Here is a 24,445-nt window from a genome sequence, read left to right on the forward strand (position 1 = left end):
GCTTTCCCTCTCTTCGAATGCTTCCCATAGTATCACAATACTTGAGAAATTACGCAGCTGGGTAAAAGTTCCACAGTAGATCATATCTAGCTCTATGTCAAAATTCTAGCAGGCTACATTTGTCTCAAAGTAACACAAGCATCTAACTCTATGACAAAATCTTGATTTCACACAGAATCTAACTCCTTAGCTATTTAAAAACAGCAAATGAAAACCACAGATACTGATTTTATCCAATGAAAACAGTGACCAAAAGTAACAATGTACATCATGGAATGGGTTTAACATATGCACATAATTCTCAATAAATCACAGAACAGTAGTGTCAACTGAAAAAAAATGAGAACTGAGAATTCCACAGTAGCAATAAAAGGGACTATGGTCATGAAGTCCAGTCCTTTATCTTCCAAACTTCTTCTGGATGAGCACCTACTTCTGTGAATAGGTCTTTGTAAACATTCTAGTCAACAATTATGACTCAAATAGAGGATTACTGACCAATTTTCAATAGTTCATATTCTTTTCTAAATCCCATTTTCTTTTACTGCCTCTTAGAAGTCCTTGGAAAACCAAGTAACTTCTCTCCGAAAGCACCAGCCCTGTTACAAATGCCATACAAAGAAGAACATATTGACATTCAATTTTAACTTCATGTACTTAAGACATAACATCAAATGTCAGATTAAAAACTGAAATATTACCAATTTGGTCTTTGGGTCACACATAGACAACCTAAACTATTCATTTTAATGTACACTACTAGGTAATTATAAAGTTTGAAAAGAAGCATGCTGGCTTTTAAAAGAAGAACTTGGGCCTTCCCTGGCGGTCCAGTGGTTAAGACTCTGCGCTTCCACTGCAAGGGGCACAGGGTTGATCCCTGGTCCAGGAACTAAGATGCCACATGCTGCGCAGCCCGGCCAAAAACAAACAAACAAAAACCATAAAACAAGAATGAAAAGGCAAAAAATAGAAAAAAACAAGAATGATTTGAGCTCAACTCCCACCTCTACCATTTGCTAGTTGTGATCTGGGCAAAACATTTAATTTCAGCCTCTTCACCTGTAAAATGGTGATTGATCTCTGTGTCACAAGAATTAAATGAGAATGTATGTAAAACACAGTGCCTGGTCCATAAACAGTACCAAATCCTCACCCCTCTCCCAAGTCCCTTAAACAGAAACATACACTTCAAACTTTCTATCAGATTTCACATTAGGCCCTAGAAGGAGTTGCTAATGAAAACACAACTTGTCATAATAAGACAGAAATTTAAAGCAAACTGAATGAAAAATCATTCTGTGTCACAAAAAACAGTATTACTTGATATGCCGTTTACCTCATCACATTAAGTAATGCCTTAATTTACTCTCTAAATGCTAATAAGGAAAACAGAAATGAGGGAATAACAACTAATGTGACTGCAAAAGTAAAATTTTAAGCACTGACGAGAAGCTATACATTTGTTAAAAATCTGTTTCTGTATATAGAGTTAAAATTTGAATCTTACTACTATAGCATTAATATGTCCGCAATGACAAAACAATTTTTTAACACCAAGATCAGAAAAATAAGAAATTAGAATCTTACTTATCAACTTTAGAGGGAAGACTCACTATAACGAAAAAGTAATGAAGAAAACAGAATCAAAGACAATACGAAAGAATTAGAAAAAAGCCAGAGATTACAAAAAAAAAAAATTAGCAAGGAATAAACTGTTATCCAAAATATACAAACTCTTAAAAAACTCAACAATAAGAAAACAATTTGATATAAAAATGGGCCAAAGACTTAACAGACACATCATCAAAGAAGATAAACAACTGGCAAATAAGCATATGAAAAACCCACATATGTCATCAGGGAAATGCAAATTAAAAAAATAATGAGATACCACTACACACCTATGGCCAAAACCTGGATCACCAACACAAATGCTGATCAGGACGTGGGGCAACAGGAACTCTCATTCATTACTAGTGGGAATGCAAAATGGTACTTTGGAAGACAGTTTGGCAGTTTCATAACAAAACTAAACATTTCTTACCATACAATCCAGCAATCATGCTACTTGGTATTTACCCCAAGGAGATGAAAACTTCGATCCACATAAAAACCTGCATAGAGATGTTTACAGCAGTTTATTCATAATTGCCAAAACTTGGAAGCAACGGAGATGCCCTTTAGAGGTGAATGGATAAACAAACTGGTATATACAAACAATGGAATATTATTCAGCACTAAAAAGAAATGACCTATCAAGCCATGAAAAGACAGAGGAATCTTACATGCATGTTACTAAGTGAAAAAAGCCAACCTGAAAAGGCTGCGTGTACTGCATGATTCTGACTACATGATTTTCTGGAAAATGGAAAACTATGAAGACAGTAAAAAGATTAGTGGTTGCCAGAGGTGAGGATGGGAAAGAGATGAATAGACAGAGCACAGAAGATTTTCAGGAAGTGAAAATACTCTGTATGATATAATAAATACAATATGTAATTATACATTCATCCAGATCCACAGAATATATAACACCAAAACTGTGATTATGATGTGTAGGTTTGTCCTTGGTTTAAAAAAAAAAAAAAGTACCATTCTGCATTCTGGTGAGTGATGCTGATAATAGGGGAGGGTATGTATGTGTCGGGGGAAAGGGGTGTATTGAGAAATCTCTTTATCTCCCTTTCAAGTTTTGCTGTAAACCTAAAACTGCTCTATAAAAATAAGTCTTATGAAGAAAAAAAAAAAAAGAATATTGTACCACTGACACTTAATTCCCAGCACTGGAAAAGATATGCTGAAAATCTAATTAATATTAATTTTAATAATATTAATTTGATTTGAAGAATTTATGAAAATTGATTAGGGGAGAAAAGCACTTGAAAGTAGGCAAAATATACCAAAAGACAAAAGAGGGAATACAATTTGTTATCAAGCATATGGCGACAAGTCCTGAAGACATAAAATACAAAGCAATGAGAAAGTTTTAAGATAATATATTGATAAATGGGCAGTGAAAATAAGAACTCTCACTTGGGTCACCGTATCTATTCTGGAAAACAATCTCGGAATATGTAGAAAGTACTTAAATGTTCATACTCTTAGAAACAATAATTCCATTTCTGAATTTAACACTAAGAAAATAGTTCTCAACAGTGAAATCGGAGGTATTAATTTGTGTTTTGTTCACAAGGCAATAGGTAAATTCCTTTCCCCTATTCCAAACCTTTGAAGTCCTTAGCCTCAGGGTCTTTTGTGTTATTTTAGAACCAGTAATTAGAAGACAATCCCCTCAGCTGGCTTCTGTTTGAGAAAGCCCAGGCCCAAAGAGAGTAACCAGAGAGAGTGGGGATGAAAGGAATGAGGAGGAGTTTGAGGAGGAGGAAACTGGAGGGAAAGAAGGGGATTAGAGGATTCACCCAGACCAAGATCAGTACCCTCAGCCCCACAGGGAGGTGAGCAGGTAATGGAGAGACAATGACGGTAAGAACTTTGTTTTAGAAAGTTCTAGAGAAGATCCTATTACCCAATAGTCTCTCTAACTTGGCCTTCAAAAGAACCTTCCAGGCTTAACATAAACAAGCATGTCAATGACAAGCAGTGTAGGCAGAAGACTAGAAAGGCCTTTCCTAATAAGGTTCTGGACTATATGAAGCTATCCAAGGATTGGGGGAAGGAGGAGGTGTACAGCAGAATAACAACCGACTAAATTAGGTGAGGACACAACACAGATGAATTTTAGTAAAATGGGAATATGATATTTCATAGGTACAACCTATAGAATAAGACTCATGCCTACTGTATTTATAATCAAAAATATAATAACCCTGGGGGCAAACTATGCTGTGTCCACATAAGGAACTATCATACAGCTGTTAAAAATATTTATACTAATTCTTATGTTACAATGAATTACAAAATTATCATAGTATAAAATTAGTGGGCCAAACATTCTAATTGATTTTGTCTTATTGAGAATTTAAAAGAAATAATACATACTCAAATAGGAATTCAACTGTTGTACATACTAACTTAAGATCAAAATGCCAGTTCTGAAACTGATGTCACAACTGCATGTGCAGTAGTACTAAGCATCAAAAACAATTATAACAGTGCACAAACAACACCTTTTTTTAAATCTAAATATATATGATCACATACACACATACCTATGATCCCAGTAGAACATGAGTTCCATGAGGGCAGGGTTTTTCCTCTATTTGCCAACTAAGTACCTGGCACATAGGAGTTCAATAAATACTTGCTGAACAAGTATAAAACCCACCTTGAGGGGTAGGGAGCAACAAAAGGAAAATATTCCAAAATGATACATCAGCATTGTCTTTTAGTGATGGAAATTTAGAGGGGCTGTTTTGGTTTCTATTTTTCCCTGTCCTCTAAGATGTCTCTGCGTATACATACCTTCTATAATGGAAAAAAACAATTAGGAAGCAGTCCACTTTAAATGCATTAAGAATTTCCTATATTTTCAAAACATCTCTGGAGAGTTCTATAGCAGCTCTAGAGTACACTTAGCTGAAAATTTAAATAAAGGAAGCAGATTTAAGTTATCTGGAGTGGGTAGGAAGTAGAAAAAGCACACTAAGGCTTTTTTCCCCTTGTAGGTTAATCAATATACAAAACTAAACTTCCTCAAAGAACTTTTAATGTACCATAATTAAAGCCCCTAATACTCAACTTTTATAAACCTTTCAACCACAGTAACTGTTCTAGAAGCAAACTACTGATTTAAAATATTCTGACCATGCCCAAAATCATAAGAGGCAGTGAATGAACTCTCTGCTAACCTCTCAACAAAGGCTGGAAGTGAAAAAACTAATCAGCTTTGCAATATACCAACCATGACTTTTAAACTTCTGTTCAGAGTAATCAAATGCATCAATGATCAGTGTCCAAGATTTAGCTGAAAGTAAATGTTGGCATTTGTGAGCCAAACATTCTAACTGATTTTCTCTGAGAATTAAAAAGAAATAATACATACTCAAGTAGGAATTCAAGTGTTGTACATACTAACTTAAGAGCAAAATGTTAGTTCTGAAACTGATGTCATAACTGCATGTGCAGTGGTAAAAAGTCAAAACCAATTATGGTAACAGTGCACAAATACTTATTATTTTTATCTAAATACTTAGTACTTTTTTATCTAAAATTTCAAATTTTTAACATGAGAAATACCTTTTTCTATGAGATAAGTCAAGCAAATTATGCCACCTTAATAGCATAATCACAGCTATATTAACACACACACACCAATTATGACTGTAAACAGTATTTGTTGGTTTTGATCTAAAAACCTCAAAATTTTTTTTAATTTATTTTTTGAATTTTATTTTTATACAGCAGGTTCTTATTAGTTATCTATTTTATACATATTAGTGTATATATGTCAATCCCAATCTCCCAATTCATCCACCCTCAAACCCCCCCACCACTTTCCCCCCTTGGTGTCCATATGTTTGTTCTCTACATCTGTGTCTCTATTTCTGCCCTGCAAACCGGTTCATCTGTACCATTTTTCTAGATTCCACATAAATGCGTTAATATATGATATTTGTTTTTCTCTTTCTGACTTACTTCACTCTGTATGACAGTCTCTAGATCCATCCACGTCTCTACAAATGACCCAATTTCATTCCTTTTTATGGCTGAGTAATATTCCATTGTATATATGTACCACATCTTCTTTATCCATTCGTCTGTCGATGGGCATTTAGGTTGCTTCCATGACCTGGCTACTGTAAATAGTGCTTCACTGAACATTGGGGTACATGTGTCTTTTTGAATTATGGTTTTCCCTGGGTATATGCCCAGTAGTGGGATTGCTGGGTCATATGGTAATTCTATTTTTAGTTTTTTAAGGAACCTCCATACTGTTCTCCATAGTGACTGTATCAATTTACATTCCCACCAACAGTGCAAGAGGGTTCCCTTTTCTCCACACCCTCTCCAGCATTTGTTGTTTGTAGATTTTCTGACGATGCTCATTCTAACTGGTGCAAGGTGATACCTCATTGTAGTTTTGATTTGCATTTCTCTAATAATTAGTGATGTTGAGCAGCTTTTCATGTGCTTCTTGGCCATCTGTATGTCTTCTTTGGAGAAATGTCTATTTAGGTCTTCTGCCCGTTTTTTGAGTGGGTTGTTTGTTTTTTTAATATTGAGCTGCATGAGCTGTTTATATATTTTGGAGATTGTTCCTTTGTTGATTCATTTGGAAATATTTTCTCCCATTCTGAGGGCTGTCTTTTCATCTTGTTTGTAGTCTCCTTTGCTCTGCAAAAGCTTTTAAGTTTAATTAGGTCCCATTTGTTTATTTTTGTTTTTCTTTCCCTTACTCTAGGAGGTGGGTCAAAAAGGATCTTGCTGTGATTTATGTCAAAGAGTGCTCTTCCTATGTTTTCCTCTAAGAGTTTTATAGTGTCTGGTCTTACATTTAGGCCTCTAATCCATTTTGAGTTTATTTTTGTATATGGTGTTAGGGAGTGTTCTAATTTCATTCTTTTACATGTAGCTGTCTAGTTTTCCCAGCACCACTTATTGAAGAGACTGTCTTTTCTCCATTGTATATCCTTGCCTCTTTTGTCACAGATTAGTTGACCACAGGTGTGTGGGTTTATCTCTGGGCTTTCTATCCTGTTCCATTGATCTATATTTCTGTTTTTGTGCCAGTACCATATTGTCTTGATTACTGTTGCTTTGTAGTATAGTCTGAAGTCAGGGAGTCTGATTCCTCCAGCTCCGTTTTTTTCCCTCAAGATTGCTTTGGCTATGCGGGGTCTTTTGTCTCCACACAAATTTTAAGATTTTTTGTTCTAGTTCTGTAAAAAATGCCACTGGTAATTTGACAGGGACTGCACTGAATCTGTAGATTGCTTTGGGTAGTACAGTCATCTTTACAATATTGATTCTTCTAATTCAAGAACATGGTATATCTCTCCATCTGTTTGTGTCATCATTGATTTCTTCCATCAGTGTCTTATAGTTTTCTGAGTACAGATCTTTTACCTCCTCAGGTAGGTTTATTCCTAGGTATTTTATTCTTTGTGTTGCAATGGTGAATGGGATTGTTTCCTTAATTTCTCTTTCTGATCTTTCGTTGTTAGTGTATAAGGAATGCAAGAGATTTCTGTGCATTAATTTTGTATCCTGCAACTTTACCAAATCCATTGATTAGCTCTAGTAGTTTTCTGGTGGCATCTTTAGGATTCTCTATGTATAGTACCATGTCATTTGCAAACAGTGACAGTTTTACTTCTTCTTTTCCAACTTGTATTCCTTTTATTTCTTTTTCTTCTCTGATTGCCATGGCTAGGACTTCCAAAACTATGTTGAATAATAGTGGCGAAAGTGGACATCCTTGTCTTGTTCCTGATCTTAGAGGAAATGCTTTCAGTTTTTCACCATTGAGAATGATGTTTGCTGTGGGTTTGTTGTATATGGCCTTTATTATGTTGAGGTAGGTTCCCTCTATGCCCACTTTCTGGAGAGTTTTTATCATAAATGGGTGTTGAATTTTGTCAAAAGCTTTTTCTGCATCTATTGAGATGATCATATGGTTTTTCTTCTTCAATTTGTTAATATGGTATATCACATTGATTGATTTGCATATATTGAAGAATCCTTGCATCCCCAAGATAAATCCCACTTGATCATTGTGTATGATCCTTTTAATGTGTTGTTGGATTCTGTAAAAACCTCAAATTTTTAAATGGGAAAATGTTTTTGCTATGCAGTAAAACAAGCAAACTGCACCACCATACAGTATGATCACAACTATAAAAAGAAAAACACACAGAAATTATGTTAACAATGCTTATCTCTGGATGAAGAGATACATTCCAGGTAATTTTTATTTCCTTTTTCCCTATAATTTACTAAGTTTTATAATGAGAATGTGTTACTTTTATAAAATTTTCTTATAAATCTTTTTTTGTGTGTGATTATAAAAACTATGTTAGAAATAAATGAAGCTTATAATTCAGATAATTGAGTCAAAATCAAATTAACATGTAGCTCTAAAAAATGACTATCAAAAGGTCCTTATACAAAAGGAAAATAGGTTTCTGGGGTCATTAAATTACCATATAGAGTTTGAAAAGCGTTGTCTTGGCATCTCAAATATTTTACAACTTTATTAAAGCAGTTAGCTACATTTTCAGTAATCTTTTCATCCTTATTTATTGTACAGGGAACAGCTAGTCAAAAAATTAACTATTCTGGAAAAACAACGCAAGTAAGTTGTTGAACTATAAATAATGTCTCTTTCTAGGAGCAAAAAACACCAAAAATCAATGAGAACTATTTCTCGACATCATGAAAACAGGAATATGGGCACTAAATTGGTCAACCAGGTTAAGGAGCCACAGTGGCCAGTAATGATCAAAGAATATAAATAAAGCAGCAAGTTTACACGTTCAATATATATCCAAACATGCATTAGCAGTTTATTTGAAATAGACAAAAGTGTTTACAAGTATTTCAAAATATTTGCCAAAAAAACTGACTTCTAACATTCTCTTGGCAACAACTAAAGTACCCAAAGAATAAGACCATAAGAAATATTTCTGATACAGACATGCTGGAAAACAACAAAAGATAAAATTTTAAAGAACTGGATGCCAATTTTCATAATAATCAGGTATTAAAAGCACCACAAACCAAAAAGAAAAGACTTTAAAAACCCAAATTTCAGTACTTCCCTGGTGGTCCCGTGGGTAAGACTCCACGCTCCCAATGCAGGGGGCTCGGGTCCAATCCCTGGTCAGGGAACTAGATCCCCCATACACGTCGCAACTAAGACCCAGGGCAGCCTAAATAAATAAATAAATATTAAAAAAAAAAAAAGAAAAAACACCAAATTTCTATGTTCAGCAACAGCAAAAGAATTATGGTTTGCAAAGGGTGCTAATGAAAGAAACCACAAAAAGGAAGGTGCTAAGATATCTTTTAAAAGGAAGTAGTAAACTTAATTTACTGCAGCATCAGCTCTCTTACAACATTTTATTTTAACAGAATAGTCTAGGTCAGTGGTGGCCAACAGAAACATAATGTGAACCACACATGCAATTTTAAATTTTCAGGCAGCCACATTAAAAAATGTAAAAAGAAACAGATGAAAATAATAATATATTTATTTACCCAATACATCCAAACATTATCATTTTAACATGTAATCAATTTTTTAATTGGAATATTTTAACTTTAAAAAAAATACTAAGTCTTCAAAATCCAATGTGTCTTTTTTATACACAGTGTGTCTTAATCTGGATGCTAAATTTTCATCAGAAAAAACTTAGAAAACACTAATTATGAATACTTTTGATACTAAGATTCATAGAAGTTATCTGTATTTATAGCAAATTCATGGCAGTTCATGTCACCTGTTTTCCTGTAAGGCTTAAAAAGAAAAAAGAAAAAAGCTGCATCATATCCCCAAAAGCAGCAACAGACAGAATGTAAAAGGACAGAAAATAAATTAATTTTAAAAGAGTACTGCTGCCAAGATATAGAGAACAAATGTATGGACACCAAGGGGGGAAAGTGGTGGGGGTGGCGGTGGGATGAACTGGGAGATTGGAATTGACATGTATACACTAATATGTATAAAATAGATGACTAATAAGAACCTGCTGTATAAAAAATAAATAAAATAAAATTCAAAAATTTAAAAAAAAAAAAAAAAGATTACTGCCGCCAGAGAAGATGTGAGAGGGAGAAGGGATGGTAGCCCCACTGCAGTGAGAAGGGTGCCTGAGAGACACCAGTCCAGAGGAGCTAAGAGAATGGCTACTCTGAACTGTTTGTACTCTCAACACCCTGACACCAATGGCATGGTGTTTTTCATGCCACCAACAAATTTTCAGCTCTCTGGTCCCCAACTGGGTGTCCTACGGATTCAATTCATTTCTGACACTAACCACCTGGAGTAAGCATGGACTCCGCAGATTAAGGGCTCAGTCCTACAACAGTGTCTCCACTTCAGATGCTTGCAAGTCCCAGGTTGCCACCTATACTTCTGACCAATGAACAATAAATCCGGGGTTTCCATGACCCCCTCCTCAGGTTTGACAACTTGCCAGAGTGGCTCAAAGAACTCAGGAACAGCCAAATGGAAGAGATGCATAGGGCAAGGTATAGGAGGAGGAGGGCCACAGAGCTTCCATGCCCTCCCTCTCTGGTGTACCCCCTCCTAGCACCTTGAAGTGCTCATGAACCCAGAAGCTCTCTAACCCCTGTTGATTAGGGGTTTTTATGGAGGTTTTACTACATATGCTTGGTTGAGTAAATCACTGGCCATCAGCGAGCAGCTCAATCTCCAGCGCTTCTTCCCCTCCTCCCACAGAGGTGGAGGTGGGAATAATGCTGAAAGCTACAACCCTCTAATCATGGCAGGGTCTTTCTGGTGACCAGCCCCTACCCTGAAGCCATCTAAGGGCCAGCCAGTCAAGAGTCACCTCATTAGAGCAAAAGATACTCCCATCCCTCTGGAACTTCCAAGGCATTTAGGAGCTCTGTCAGGAATCAGGGGTAAAAATCACATAAATTATTTCTAGATTATGCCAATTCATACATACATTTAGGATAATGAGAAGCAAGTCTGTCACTCTCAGAGAAGTGGGGTGTACATATATGGAAAAGGGGGAAAGCTAGAATGAACTCTGTGTTGAATGAGCATTAGAGATATCAACGTGAACTCATGGTTTTCAATAGATACAGATGTATACACACACACACAGGCAAAAACACATGCATACACATAAATATTTCCTAACTCTTCACTAGAAGAGTCTGGAAACGGCGATGCCCCAGGGGCCTTGTGCACACTTGACCCCCAGATCTCATTTTCTGAATTCTGTTCTACCATAAAAGGAACCAGCCTCCTTGGAGAACTGGCTGGTCCACTGCTGGGATGCAGAAAGAGGAAGAAGAACCTGGAATATCTTGTACAAAAAATAAGATTATTATCAAAAAATGATTAAGATCATGTTAATTAAAAGGACACAGGAAGCAGCTTCTGGCCAGATGTGGGACAACTGCTATGTTTGAAAGTATTTCACAGTAAAAAGTTTTTTAAAAAGTATTACCATATCTGTCCATCATGTGAAGAGGGAAAAAATTATATTGTGTAACATTTAGTTAAGTACTGGTTGTTAAAGAAGTCATCTTTAGTCACTGTAGAGGGTAAGGATGATAGATGTTTAAAATATTAAACTAATAAGGTATTCAAACCAAGTGAATACTCAGTAAGATCTATGAAAGCCTGTAAGGGTGGTATTTATGGGAAGTATAGCAGTTTCACTTCTGTCCTTGTAAGAGGAATGGAAAACAGTCAAGATTCTCAGCACAGAAATCAAAGCTATGCTTTAGCCATAAGATGCTCACCAGCAAAATATCACTAACCCTCCCCTCTCCACTTATGTCCAAGAAAAAAAAATCTGTAGAGACAAAAACTACTGGTACAAATGCAACACAGACAGTTTGTTCACGAAAAGTAAAATCTAAACTAGCACCTCTATGTAGTAGAGTGCTTGGTTAGGCAGAACCAATATTTAAATTGAGAGTCTAATATTTAAAAATTGTTGGTGGTTTGTTTTTTTTTTTTGTCCAGGCAAAAAAGAGCAACGTACATTGGAGTCGTCATCTTTTTTCTGGAAGAACCACTTGAGTGGACCTTCTCAGTTTGTAACTGAAGCAAATTCTCTGGACCAAGAGAAAGGGTACACAGCAGACTCTATTCTGACTTGATAAAAGCTATCCCTATGAATAATATTAAATAGTCCTGAAATAAGATAAAGTGTGTAGAAAGTATGCAAAAAAAGGCCAGAAAGTGTTCTGGTAAGCAACTAAGACTCCAAGGCGTTCCCTTTTAAGTTTACTGTTATTAGAAATTATCCGACTGACTTAAATGGCCCTGAATGAGGTCCACTGGCAGCAAAGTTTCCCCCATGTTATACATACACAATGACGCAACTTACCTTGAAATAAAGGAGAATGAAAATCTAACCCTATGCCTGGGGATGAAAGAGGGAGGGGCGATTTGCACAGTGTGTAGCTGAAGCTGAAAACCCTTAGAGGCCCAGCTACTCTAACCACAACAGTAATATTCTGTAAATCTGTCATATTTTGAGGTGACATCTTGTGTGCCCCAAGTATGGTTACCCCTGGTGTAACGGTATAGGATTGTCTGACTTCAAAGAACCATTTTAGCCTAAAGAATATCCAGGAATCCAGGCCTATGGGATGATATGCTTATTATTCTGTGCTGGTGGGTAGGTATATAAGCAAATACCACTAATGCACTTTAAGAGTATTACCAAACTTAATACAAAGTCTTGCTACTTGGAGAAGAAAACTTCACTTACCTGGAAATCTTACTGGAGATGAGGTAACATCTTATTTCCATAACAATGCTGAATAAATTAAATGTTCCAGAGGCTTTCAAAACATAATTATGTAAGTTATACAAGATTTCTATTTGGAGTTCATTGAAACACGAGAGCCAAATACTTCTCAATAGTATATATAAAATGTCAAAGTAAACAGTGAAGAGACGGAAAAAAAAGAGGTAAGATTAAAAAAAAAAATCAGGGGAAAAAAGTCAATTCATACTGTCAGTATCAAGAACTAAAGCTACAAACTATAACCTCAATCTCCAAAGTAAATAAAACTAAGTCCTATGGAAATTATATAATAGCAATTAACATGTTGATCTATTCATTGTAGATCCAATATCCTTAAGTCTGCTTTCCTGGTGAGTAAAAGGTAGCCTTGATACAATTTTAGGAATTTATAAGTCTAATTAATTATTACTAACAATGTAAAACTTGAAAATGAGCAATCTGTATACAAAGAAGTCATCTAAAGACCACTGACCAAAATCTGTACTACTAACACTATAACCTTTCAATTTGTCTCTATTAGGTAGAAATTTGATACACATAGAACACTAGAAATAATATTCCTTCTCCTTAAAGATTTAAGTCTAAAAAGAACATTCTAGGGACCTCCCTGGTGGTCCGGTGGTTAAGACTTCACGCTTCCACTGCAGGGGGCGCAGGTTCCATCCCTGGTCGGGGAACTAGGATCCCGCATGTTGAGCGGCCAAATAAATAAATAAAATTAATAAAAATAAATAAACAGAACGTTCTATATCATAACCAATGTAAATAGCATCTAAAAAAACCTTGGACACACCAAGAAGTTAATAAAACAAACACGCCATCTCCCTCCTTATAGCATCTATATATGTACACTGGCTAAAAGGCCACTGAAGTGGAGAGTTATTTCATGAACTCAAAGTATAAAAGGTACATGTTGCTCAACGACAAATTATAATTGCTAAACAGAGCAAAAGGACTTAGAATTCCACTAGAACTCAAACTTCTTCCTGGTTTAACTGAAGTATTTTGCAGTGGAAAAAACAAGGACTCAGATAGCCCATGTGATCTTAAACAAGTTGTTAAACCTGAGTTAGCTTCCTCAAATATAAAAGTAAGAACATATCTGCCTTGTACCGTTGTTGTGAGAATAACAAAAAATATGATATGGTCATAGCACTGTGCCTGTCACAATAAAAAAAAGGCCTATTAGGTAGGTATTAGTAATTATTAATACTTTTCAGATTAATTAGCAAGGAACACTCTTCAAAAAGACAAGGGCTAGGGCTTCCCTGGTGGCCCAGTGGTTAAGAATCCGCCTGCCATTGCAGGGGACATGGGTTCAAGCCCTGGTCCAGGAAGATCCCACATGCCGTGGAGCAACTAAGCCTGTGCGCCACAACTACTGAGCCTGCGCGCCACAACTACTGAAGCCTGCGAGCCACAACTACTGAAGCCTGCGCGCCTAGAGACTGTGCTCCCCAACAAGAGAAGCCACTGCAATGAGAAGTCCGCACACCACAACGAAGAGTAGTCCCCACTCGCCTCAACTAGATAAAGCCCGCGTGCAGCAACGAAGACCCAACGCAGCCAAAAATAATAAATAAATAAAATAAACAAATTTTTTTAAAAAAGACAAGGGCTAAAGAAAGTATATGCAGTTATTTAGGCTTTTTGTTGTAAAAAAGTCCATTTTGACCACATCCTAGAAACAGTATAATAATTAAGAATCTTTCTCGTAATGGAGTTTCATTTGAGATCTGTTTCCTCAAGTGACACACAAAGATGGTCATTTTAGATGCTGCACTAATAAAGTATGTTATCACAGGACTAACACGCAAAGGTAGCATTAATGCCAGGAGAGAAACAAACTGTTTAAGAATCAGCACGCACATCACTCCCAACGACTGAGCATTCTGGAAACTAGTTGATAAATGGCATATGAAGTATGAAAACTCTTTAGATTGAATTTAACCATTCATAAAGAATAACCAAAACTAAAACAGTAACTGGCTTAGAATAGACTCTTACGATAGATACTAAGGCAGAGAAAGCAGACAAAATATTATATTTCAATGCTTCAACTTTTTAAACCTTTCCTTGATCATCTATCCATGTCATCCTTGATCACGCCTTCTACTTACCCAATCTTTCTTGCCCCATATTTGTTCAAACTTGTCTAAAGAAATGACCTACTATTTTTATCTCTACTTCTTAACCTCCCTCCGCCACTCTTTGAACCCACTGCAAAGTTTCCACTCTTCTGAAACTGTTAAGATCACCAAATATCTGGAGCAAATGTGACATAATGTTAATTTTTGTTAATTCTGCATGTATATGTGAGTTTGTGATAACATCCTTTGTATATCTTTTCCAAAAAAGGAAGTACTATTTTATTAATAGAGAGAGGATACATTTTTTAAAAATATTTAACACTTCAGTTATAAAAGCACCACACTATATGTTCTTTGTGGTGTGACTTATATCTCAATAAAGCTATTTCTTTTTTAAAGCACAACTTAACACACGATCTAGTTACAGCACATTCCAACAGAACCTTCTGCCATGATGGAAATGTTCTATATGCGCCATCCAGTATGGTAGCCACACATGGCTTCTGACCACTTGAAATGTGGCCAGTACAACTGAAGGATTAAGTTTAAATTTTTTATTTCATTTTAATTAATTTAAATTTAAATAGTCACCTAAGGCTTTATAGATAGAGAACTTTATTGGACAGTGACCAGCCCAGAAATCTAGGCTATTAGCATAGACTTATACATCTACTTATGTGCTCCTCCCTTATGCAACCTCCCCTCTCATGTAGGTAATCTTGAATGTTGTTGGTTAATGACTTAATAGCCAAATGCAATAAACAACTTCAACTGCCTAATCTCTACACTTTTTTTCTATGCCTTCTAACATCCATTATCCACAACTACTACTATGCAAATTGGACTTCTCTGCTATATTCCTTCCTGGAATTTTATTCCCCTGATATTACCATTCTCCTAGTGTTCTACTTAGCCTAACCCCTGGGCTCCTTTTTCCTTTGCCCACCCATCAGTTATTCCTATTTTGCCCTAGGCCCATTATTCTCCCCTGTCTCTTCCTCTACTTCTCTCTTCATATATATCCTCTCCTTAGATGATTCCATTTACTTCCATTATTTCAGCTATGACTAATATAAACAGCCTCTGTTTCTACCTCAGACCCATTCTTTGAGCTTCATGAATGTATCCAACAGTCTGGCTGAACTTCCTGGAGGTTTCACAAGTATCTCAAAGTCAACATGTCAAACTGAATACATCTTCATACCCCTTCCTCTCTCAAAAAAACAAAACTCCTATTCTTTCTTATTCCCTCCCTCAGTTGACAGAACCATCATCTATCCCCACCCATCCTCTTACCCATGCTTCATTTTTCCTCCAAACTCCACTTAATCACTAAACTCTGCATATTTTATCTACTAAATATTTAAAGATTCCACTCCTCTATTACTGTCCTAGTTCAGGCCCTAGAAATCTCTTACCCATACATAAAACTAAACTCTACATATCCCTCGTACTCCTTAAATCCATCCTCCACAATTACTATACTATGCAAATCTGCCAAGTAACTTCTCTGCTTAAAATTCTCTCCACCACCTACAGCTGAGCATTTGTGTGGGAAGGGTGTGAGGACAGTTGGAAAACCATGTAAATATGATAATGTCTAGGAACTCTTCAACATGTTAAAGAGATAATGTGTTGTATTTCCCAAACTTACCTTAATCCACACTGATCTACCAGTCCAAGTAAAAAGGATATCCACGGAGAGATGAATACAGTCGTCCACCAGGGACTGGTTCCAGGGATGCTCCCCAACCCCCACCCCATGGACACCGAAATCCACGGACATTCAAGTCTCTTCTATAAAACAGTGCTGTATTTGCATATAACTTATACACATCCTCCTGTATACTTTAAATCATCTCTAGATTATTTATAATACCTAACACAATGTGAATACTAATATAAATAGTTGTAAACACGATGTAAGTGCTATGCACACAGTTGCTACAAGTGCAGCAAATTCAACTTTTGCTTTTTGGAACTTCCTGGCATTTCTTTTTCCTGATTATTTTCTATCTACAGTTGGCTGAATCTGTGGATGTGGAACCTGCAGATACGGAGGGCAACTGCATATCATGTTATTTAGCTCAAAACTATTAGCCATGAAGATGATTCTATCATTATCCCAAACAACCTGTTTACTTCTATCGACTAATAGAGAAAATGTGTACATCAATAATGATATGATTCACTAATTCACCTCACCTCTGTTTGGTTTATATATTAGTGTTTGATTAACACAAGACCATTCACCATGTACATAATGACCAAAACACAGATCATCTGGGACTGAGAAACTGAATCCTGCCTGCACGAAAGGCATCTACAGAAACAGTGATTTTACTTAACTAACCTGAATATGACGACTATACCAAGTAGATTTCCAAACATTTTCTTAAATTATTCTTAAAGTCTTAAATTTCTTAAGATTTCTTAAATTCCAGGGAAAACTGTATTTGCTTGTGATGACAAACAGCTTATCTGATGATTCTTTTCTAAAAATCATTAAGCACATTAATGTAGCACAGCACATTTAATATGTCAATCTTGCAATGCCAAGACTCAAGTCACAACATCAAAAACTAAATTCTTAATGAAGGCCCACCTGAAAAATCTAAATTAATACAAATTAAGGTGGACATTATACAATCAATTAAGTCAACCACAAAACCAAGCAAATACTAAAGTTTCTCCTCTTCTGTGGAACATATCAATAACCAATCTTTTTAAAGCCACACACAAAATAAAGCCTGCCACCTGTCAAAGGCATAATTCTCTTCCAAATAAAAACACTCTTAAGAAAAGCTTCTGGCAATTTCTCTTCACTCTGAAAAACTACTCCCCTTCTTCTTAAGATTTAATAAAATCCCTAAACTGACAGAACAAAAAGCTCCTAAAACCCAACTTTAACTAAGAAGTTTAAAATAATTAATTTGTAACAAGTGATAACTTAGAGCCTTCAAAATGGATTTTTTTAAAAGCATCATCGTTTACATTTTTCAAAGTACCTTCACATAGTATTTCAGTTGCTTCTCAGCAATCCTGTGAAGTCAGTAAGACATGTTACTAATAATTCAGTGTTACAGATTAAGTTAATTACTCAGGGTCAGGTAATTGGGTAACAAAGTTTTCTGCCTTTGAGTTGGTTTCCGTTATACAGTGTTGTATTATACCAGAGTCAATCTCCAAATACAAGATTAGAGAATCTGCTGTGGACCAATGAAAGGCAAGGAATATGGATGAAACAACCCCGAGATCTACAACTATTTCTAACTTAATAACAGAAAAAATGTAATATTTATCAAAGTATATTGAGCATCTATCGATACGTGTATCTTCAAAAAGCCCAAAGACTAGTGGAGTAGACAAAGAATGTAAATGATTTTTAATCAATGTGAAGAAAACTATAAGAATGATCCCAAGAGGAAAGATCCTAGTAAATTCAGGAAGCTAGTAATTCAGAAAGGCTGCCATTTGGGAAGGTGACAGGTCATGAAATTAGAAAGTTAGGCAGAGGACAGCTAAAGCTAAGGAATTTGAAAACACTGATGACACCATGTTCAACTCCAACATTTCTCCGATAAGTATGGTAGCCAAATTAAGAGCTCTGCTACATTTTTCAAGCATAAATGTAAACAAATCAAAATTTTCATCAGTACCCTCAAAAAGATAGCCTAAAAAAGATGCTGCATCATCACAGTTAATATTTATGTGCCAGGCTCTGTCCTAAATGTTTTTTATATATACTAATTCATTTAATCATCACAATTGTAAAATAAGTGCTCTTATTACATTCCATTTTACAGATAAAAAACTAGCACAGAAGTTTACCCAAGGTTACACAATCATTAGCTGAGCCAGGATCTGAATTGAAAGTCAGGCATTTTAAGTTCTTAATCACTGTGTTACACTGCAGAAAAATAGTGCCTTCTCCAAATTCAGGTCATGCTAAGTCTCACCTATTCCTGCACACTTGATTGACTTTTTTTTAACACGGGACGAAACAAAATGCAAGATGCTAACAATAAGTAAATATAAAGAACTGGTAGAGCAAAACCTGATAACTAATTATAGTGAATTTTTCCCTGGTATATGAACATTTTCAGAAATTTTAATTTGAACATAACCACTCTTGCTGTTTTTACAGCTTTATCTAAAAAATTTAGAAGTTACCAGAAAACACAAATAACAGGTTTAAGATGATTTCTGAAAATGAGAGCCCCGTTTTAGTTGAACGTTTCCACAGGGATTAACTAGGATGACTTTCAAATGACCAGGATCTTGCACTAGCATCCAAATGACAAAGAGTGAACTGAGTCACCAGGCAACAAAAGATTCCCAATTTGTTTTACACAAAAACAATCTCTTGGGCATCCCTGGTGGCGCAGTGGCTAAGAATCTGCCTGCCAATGCAGGGGACACGGGTTCAAGCCCTGGTCTGGGAAGATCCCACATGCCACAGAACAGCTAAGCCCGTGTGCCACAACTGCTGAGCCTGCGCTCTAGAGCCCATGAGCCACAACTACTGAGCCTGTGCTCCAGAGCCCATGAACCACAACTACTGAGCCTGTGAGCCACAACTACTGAAGCCCATGTGCCTACAGCCCGTGCTCTGCAACAAGAGAAGCCACCACACCACAACAAAGAGCAGCCCCCATCACTGCAACCAAAGCCCGTGTGCAGCAATGAAAACCCAACGCAGCCATAAATCAATCTATATTTAAAAAATGGTCATCAAAAAAAAATCTTAAAAAAAAAAACCAAAAAAAAACCTCTCTTTCCAAGTTCTTACGCTAGAAACAACTGTGATACTAAAGGTAAATAAGAGAAAAGGAAAACATTTAAGTCCTTAAGACTAAGTAAGAACTAACTATATCATTTAAAAAAAAAAAAAATCAACCTAAACGTAATTCTTTTTCCTGTGCCATGAAGTTACTTCTTAAGGCAATAAATCTACATATATTTTAAATTAAATCTTACCTACCCAAAATTATCCTGTCCTTAATTCTATTCTGTCCTGTTTAGAAGGGACAAAGGATTACTTCGAACAAGTCACCAATCATTCTTTAATTTGCATAGCAGCTACCCTTGAGTTACCTGAATCCTGCCCATACTCCAACAAATCAGTGACTCCGGGAATTTAAAAACAAACAAGAAAAACTCCAAAGACTATTCCCTGAAATTTAGTTCCTGAAACTAAAAGTTACTGCAGGTTCCTAAAAACAAGAAATGTGGCACAAATTTAAAAAATACAGGTAAGAAAAATCCTCAATATTCAAATGGGAAGATACAGTTCAATGAATTATTTTAAGAACTATAGCAAAAAAATGTTATGGTTTCTTAACCACAGAACCACATCCAATTTCTGCAGCACTGATAAACTTTTCATAAAACGTTAATATCATATACTCATGATGAGACATGAGCTTTAACTTGCGAAAAGCCAGAGAAAAGTAGACAGTAAGTATTTTGGAGCTTAATCAAAATTTATGATTTGACCTCTCCTTTCAGGTAGGTCTGGAAACAATCTCATCAATATTATCAAGTGAACTCAGTATTTAGAAGTAGCATGGGGAGAAAAGTGCTTAGAGTAAAACAACCATTCTTGAATCTCCATGTTTTCTTCAAGCAAACTATGCTATGCTTCTTTAAAACAAAAAACAAAAAAGAACCCTCCCTAAAAAAGCAATGTAAATTCTGCAAAGTCCAGCAATAACATTTTCTGACCAAGCCAACATAGAAGTAAAATTAAAGCACAGCCTACCTAATAAAACCAGGTAAAGAAATTTTCATCTTAAAAGATCTGTTATCTCTTAAAATCCTGTGGTATCAAAGTATTACCTATATATTATTTATTAAGAGTCAATATTTGTTTTACTAAGTAACTATGCATATTGTGACTCTAAAAATAAGCTTGATGTAAACAAATTTGACTTATATACCACACTCACCCATTCTCCACCCCAAAAAGCCTATTTATTTCTCCATTTGAAGTGATAAAATCAACACCCAAATCAGAAGTCTGGAATTTCCCATGGTTACAGGATAGGATTTCTCCAAAAATCTGACAGTAACTTCCACGCCAAAACAGAACTGCTTCATTTGAGATTTACTAATTAACCATCTACTGCACTACAAATGCTTTAACATTTCTCAAATTATTAGATCCTAACCAGTTTAATTTCCGTTCTTTATCAACCCAAGCAAGTCATTTACCTGCTGCATGACTTCAGGTTCTTTATTTATCAAATAAGCAGCTGGGAAGAATAACCTAAGATGTCTTCCAGTTTTAATACACAAGATTTTTAACTCAACAACTGAACACAGTATTTCTCCAGTCCTCCTACAGAAAAATATGCATATTAATAAATATACATTTAGTGAAAAAAGCTTTCCTTTTTTCCCAGTGATTTAGTAATCCCTTGGCTTGTCCTTCAGTTTATATCCAAAGACAAAAACCCAAACACTAACCTACTGAATAGGTTATTAGGCAAAAGTTCTGCCCAAAAAATCATAAACACTGTCCAACTACTGCTATAAAGGATCCTGGAGCTAAGATAATCACATTTTAAAAACCAAAAAGAAAAACTGTAGAAGTACAGTCAAATGACATGTATGGAAGGTTCCAAACCAGGGTACCACTCAATGAACTAGGATTCATTTGGTTCTCCAGCCAAACCCTGAACTAACGTAAAAATAATATGGCAATATTATTGTAATATATGTAAAGATAGCAGATATTCTTTTGTTTAACCATGACCATGCCTAGGTAGAGAACAAAAATCAAAAAAGTCAACAGTTCCAGGAAAAACTGAGAAGCTTAGACAAAATTCTTATTCTGACATTAGACAAATTGAGGGTTTTTTCCCCACTGTATCATTAGTTTCAGGATAATAAACTATCAGAAAATTCCAAGTGACAAAAAAGGAAAACACACACATTACATCCATAAAGTGCTCAACATTTACTTGGGTCTAGTCTTAAGAGAGTAAGGTAACTAATTAAGGGAAAAAAAAAAAAACTGTTAAAAAAGCACCTATTCAAATATGAAACTACAGAAGAATAAAATCCAGGACCAGTAGCAATAAGCACCCGAGGTACAAAAAAGAAACAGGTGTCTGCCTGTAAACCAAAAGAAATCAGACCTAAGTTTTTGAGTATGACTGACCAACCAGAATAAAGTTATAGTTTCACAATTTATTTTAAAAAAAGGTCTGCTACCTTCCCAACTCTAAAACACTATAAAATTGAGTAGGTTTTATTTCACAGTGCCTTAGAAGTTCTATATCACTAACTATAAAACTTAAGAAATTACATTCCTAAAAAACCTGTCAGTTTTGAAGTTTACTTCCTTCCACATGTTAATTTCCCTTCACACTTGATATAGCCTTGGTCATTTGGAAGGTGACATTCAAACGGTTAAGTGTTAACATATTAGTTCATGGATAATAGATAAATTCCTAGATCATTCAGGTACTTTCATATCCTAATTCAGCTTGGTCCATTTTCTTGGCAAGAAGAATATGGATACTGGCATTTTTCATGTATAATGTAAGTGGCTTTTTCATTCAGTTCAACTCTGCTTCTTCCAATAACCTATGTATGTTCACTTCCCGGTGAGGACAACAGTCAATCAAGCTGCTCCAGGTCAAGCAATAAGTAGCCCAAACCCAGCTATTTAAACCTAGAATATCCTTGTCAACCAGGATGACACACCATGAAAATCATTTCATTTACACCATGAAAATCTCCCAGAGAGGTGAAAAAGGAAGCTTTGTGACTCCTTTGTACTCCTGGGAAAGTTTGGCTTAAAAACTTTTTACAACAAAGTTAAAACAACGATAATGACATGACGACTCTCAAAGCACATATACAATTTTACATAAGCTCCTGTACTACCCACAGTATAGTGAATGGGCTGAAGACATACTAGTTTTAATTAACAACGTCAGATCACTGCTAGCTATCATAAGGTTTATGCATCATTAGGTGAAACAATATCAAACACTTACTATAACTTTCTGGTCCCAAATTATCCAGAGAAGGAAGCCCTTCTTATAGTTTATTAGATGCCTGTGTGATCACCAACTAAGATATATCCAAAGGAAAGCCAGTCAGGAGGAACAAGGTCGTTCTTAATTTAAAAGGACAGCCTGATCTCAGGAACGGAAACACGCACCTAACACACAAGCAGCTCATCACTGCAGACCCCCTGAGGAGCACAAGGCAAGAAGACTGTACTTTCCTAACCCAAAAACTTCCCCACTGATTCCGTTTCCTGCCAGACGAGTAAAACAATGACGAATAGGCAATGCATTTATATCAGGATGACTTTCATCACTCCTCCCTAGGAACAAATCTCTTTAGCTACCAATACTAACTCCTATCCTATCCAAACACCTAGGTGCATGCCCCAAATTCTGGTTTCTCTTCCAAAAGGTGGCCTCCCCCCTTTTCGGAGCAAACAATCAGAGAAAGACATGCAAAGGGCGAACTCGGGAAACTGGCCGAACCGAGCCAAATCGGGAATCCAAACCACCGAGAAATAAAGAAGTAGGTGGGGCATACCTGCAGTTCACACCAGGCGACCTCCACGGTGGTTTCGGTGTCCAGACCTTTGTAGACCGTCTTAAAGGAGCCCCTGCCGATCTCGATGTCAAACTTGAGAAAGCGGCCATCATTGGACATTCCCACGGCCTTGGTCTCCAGCTCTTCGATGTCATCCTGCTGCTGGCTCCGTTCCTCCTGGGGTTCCTTGGCGCTGCCGCCGCCGCTGCCACTTCTCGATGACGGGGGCTCCTCTTTGCTCCCCGCGTGGCCGGGCTGGGCAACCTGGCGGTCTCTGCCGGCGCTGCCCGGGGCCGAGGCAGCGGCTGGGCCCGCGGCGACCGGCTCCCCGGGGGCGGGGGCGGCGGCGGCGGCGGCGGGCGGCTGCTGGGCCACATGGGCGGCAGCGGGGGTCAGGGTTTCCTCGCGCTGGGGCTCCGGGGGGCTCCTCTGCGGGACCACAGCGGCCGCGCTCGTCTGGGGCAGCGCGAGGGGGAGGCCGGGCAGCTCCAGCGCCGTGGCGTTGGAGTCACAGATGACGCTGCGGCGGAAGAAGCGGTGCTCCGTGGTGGTGGTCGCGGCCGCACCCCGGCTGTCCTTGTCCATGGTGTGGCGGCGACGCCGGTACTCCTCCGTCCTGCCGGCTCCGGCGTCTGCCGCCGCGGCGCCCAGTTTCTCTCCCACTGAGGAGTCCGAACTGGAGCCATTCTTTGGGGGAGGCGCCGGCGGCGAGAGGAACAGGGAGCCCGGCGCGCTGCTCTGCTGGTCGGCGGCGCCGCCAGACATGGTGGGAGCGGGAGCGAGGCGGGCGGCTCGAATTCGCGGAAGAAGGGGGCCGGCCCGGGGCGGCGAGGCTGCGGGCCGACGGCCCCTCACTCGGCACTGACTCGGCGGCCCGAGCGGGAGGCGGGGCCGCGGGCCCGGTTGCGGCGGCCGCTGCGGCTCTCGAGGCGCGCTGGTCGGGGGCGGCGGCGGGGCGGAGGCACGGGGGCTGGCGCCTCACGGGCCGCAGCCATCGTGCGGCAAGCGGCTGCCGGGCGGGCTGGAGCGGCGGGGGCGCGCGGTCATGGGGGCGGCGCGGCGGCCCGCACAGAGTCCAGACGGAGGCGGCCCGGCTGCCCGCCGCCGCCGCGGCCCGGGGCGGGCTGGGCCCTGGGGCGGTGGCGCGCGCGGACCCCCAAGCGGCGGCGGCTCGGCGCGGAGGCAGGGGAGGCCGCGCCGGGGCTCGCGGCCAGGCGGGCGGCCGCTCCTCCTCCCCGCCCTGCTGGACGGCCTCACAGGCCGCCCATCGCCCGACGCGAGGGGCCGACGCGCGACGCGGAGGAGCTGCCCCCCGCCCCGGGCCTCGCCGCCCGCCCCGGGCCGGGCGGACCCCGTCCTCTC

At 38.2% G+C, this 24,445-nt stretch overlaps 1 protein-coding gene across 19 annotated transcripts in view; it reads right to left on the reverse strand.

The window, feature by feature from the left end:
* Positions 1 to 24,192, reverse strand: part of WNK1 (WNK lysine deficient protein kinase 1) — a 133,941-nt gene extending 109,749 nt beyond the window's left edge. For 3 of the 19 annotated variants that reach the window (XM_082349036.1, XM_082349035.1, XM_082349030.1), the window contains exon 1: positions 23,084 to 24,156. In XM_082349036.1, coding sequence (XP_082205162.1) covers positions 23,084 to 23,848 — 765 coding nt within the window. In that variant the 5' untranslated portion in view covers positions 23,849 to 24,156. Of the gene's footprint in view, positions 1 to 23,083 lie in introns of all 19 variants that reach the window. The other 16 variants (XM_082349040.1, XM_082349042.1, XM_082349043.1 and 13 more) reach the window with 11 other exon arrangements.
* Positions 24,193 to 24,445: the final 253 nt, after the last annotated feature.

The sequence above is a fragment of the Balaenoptera borealis genome, assembly GCF_965194805.1.
Source record: "Balaenoptera borealis genome assembly, chromosome: 13".
In the NCBI taxonomy this organism is placed as follows: domain Eukaryota; kingdom Metazoa; phylum Chordata; class Mammalia; order Artiodactyla; family Balaenopteridae; genus Balaenoptera; species Balaenoptera borealis.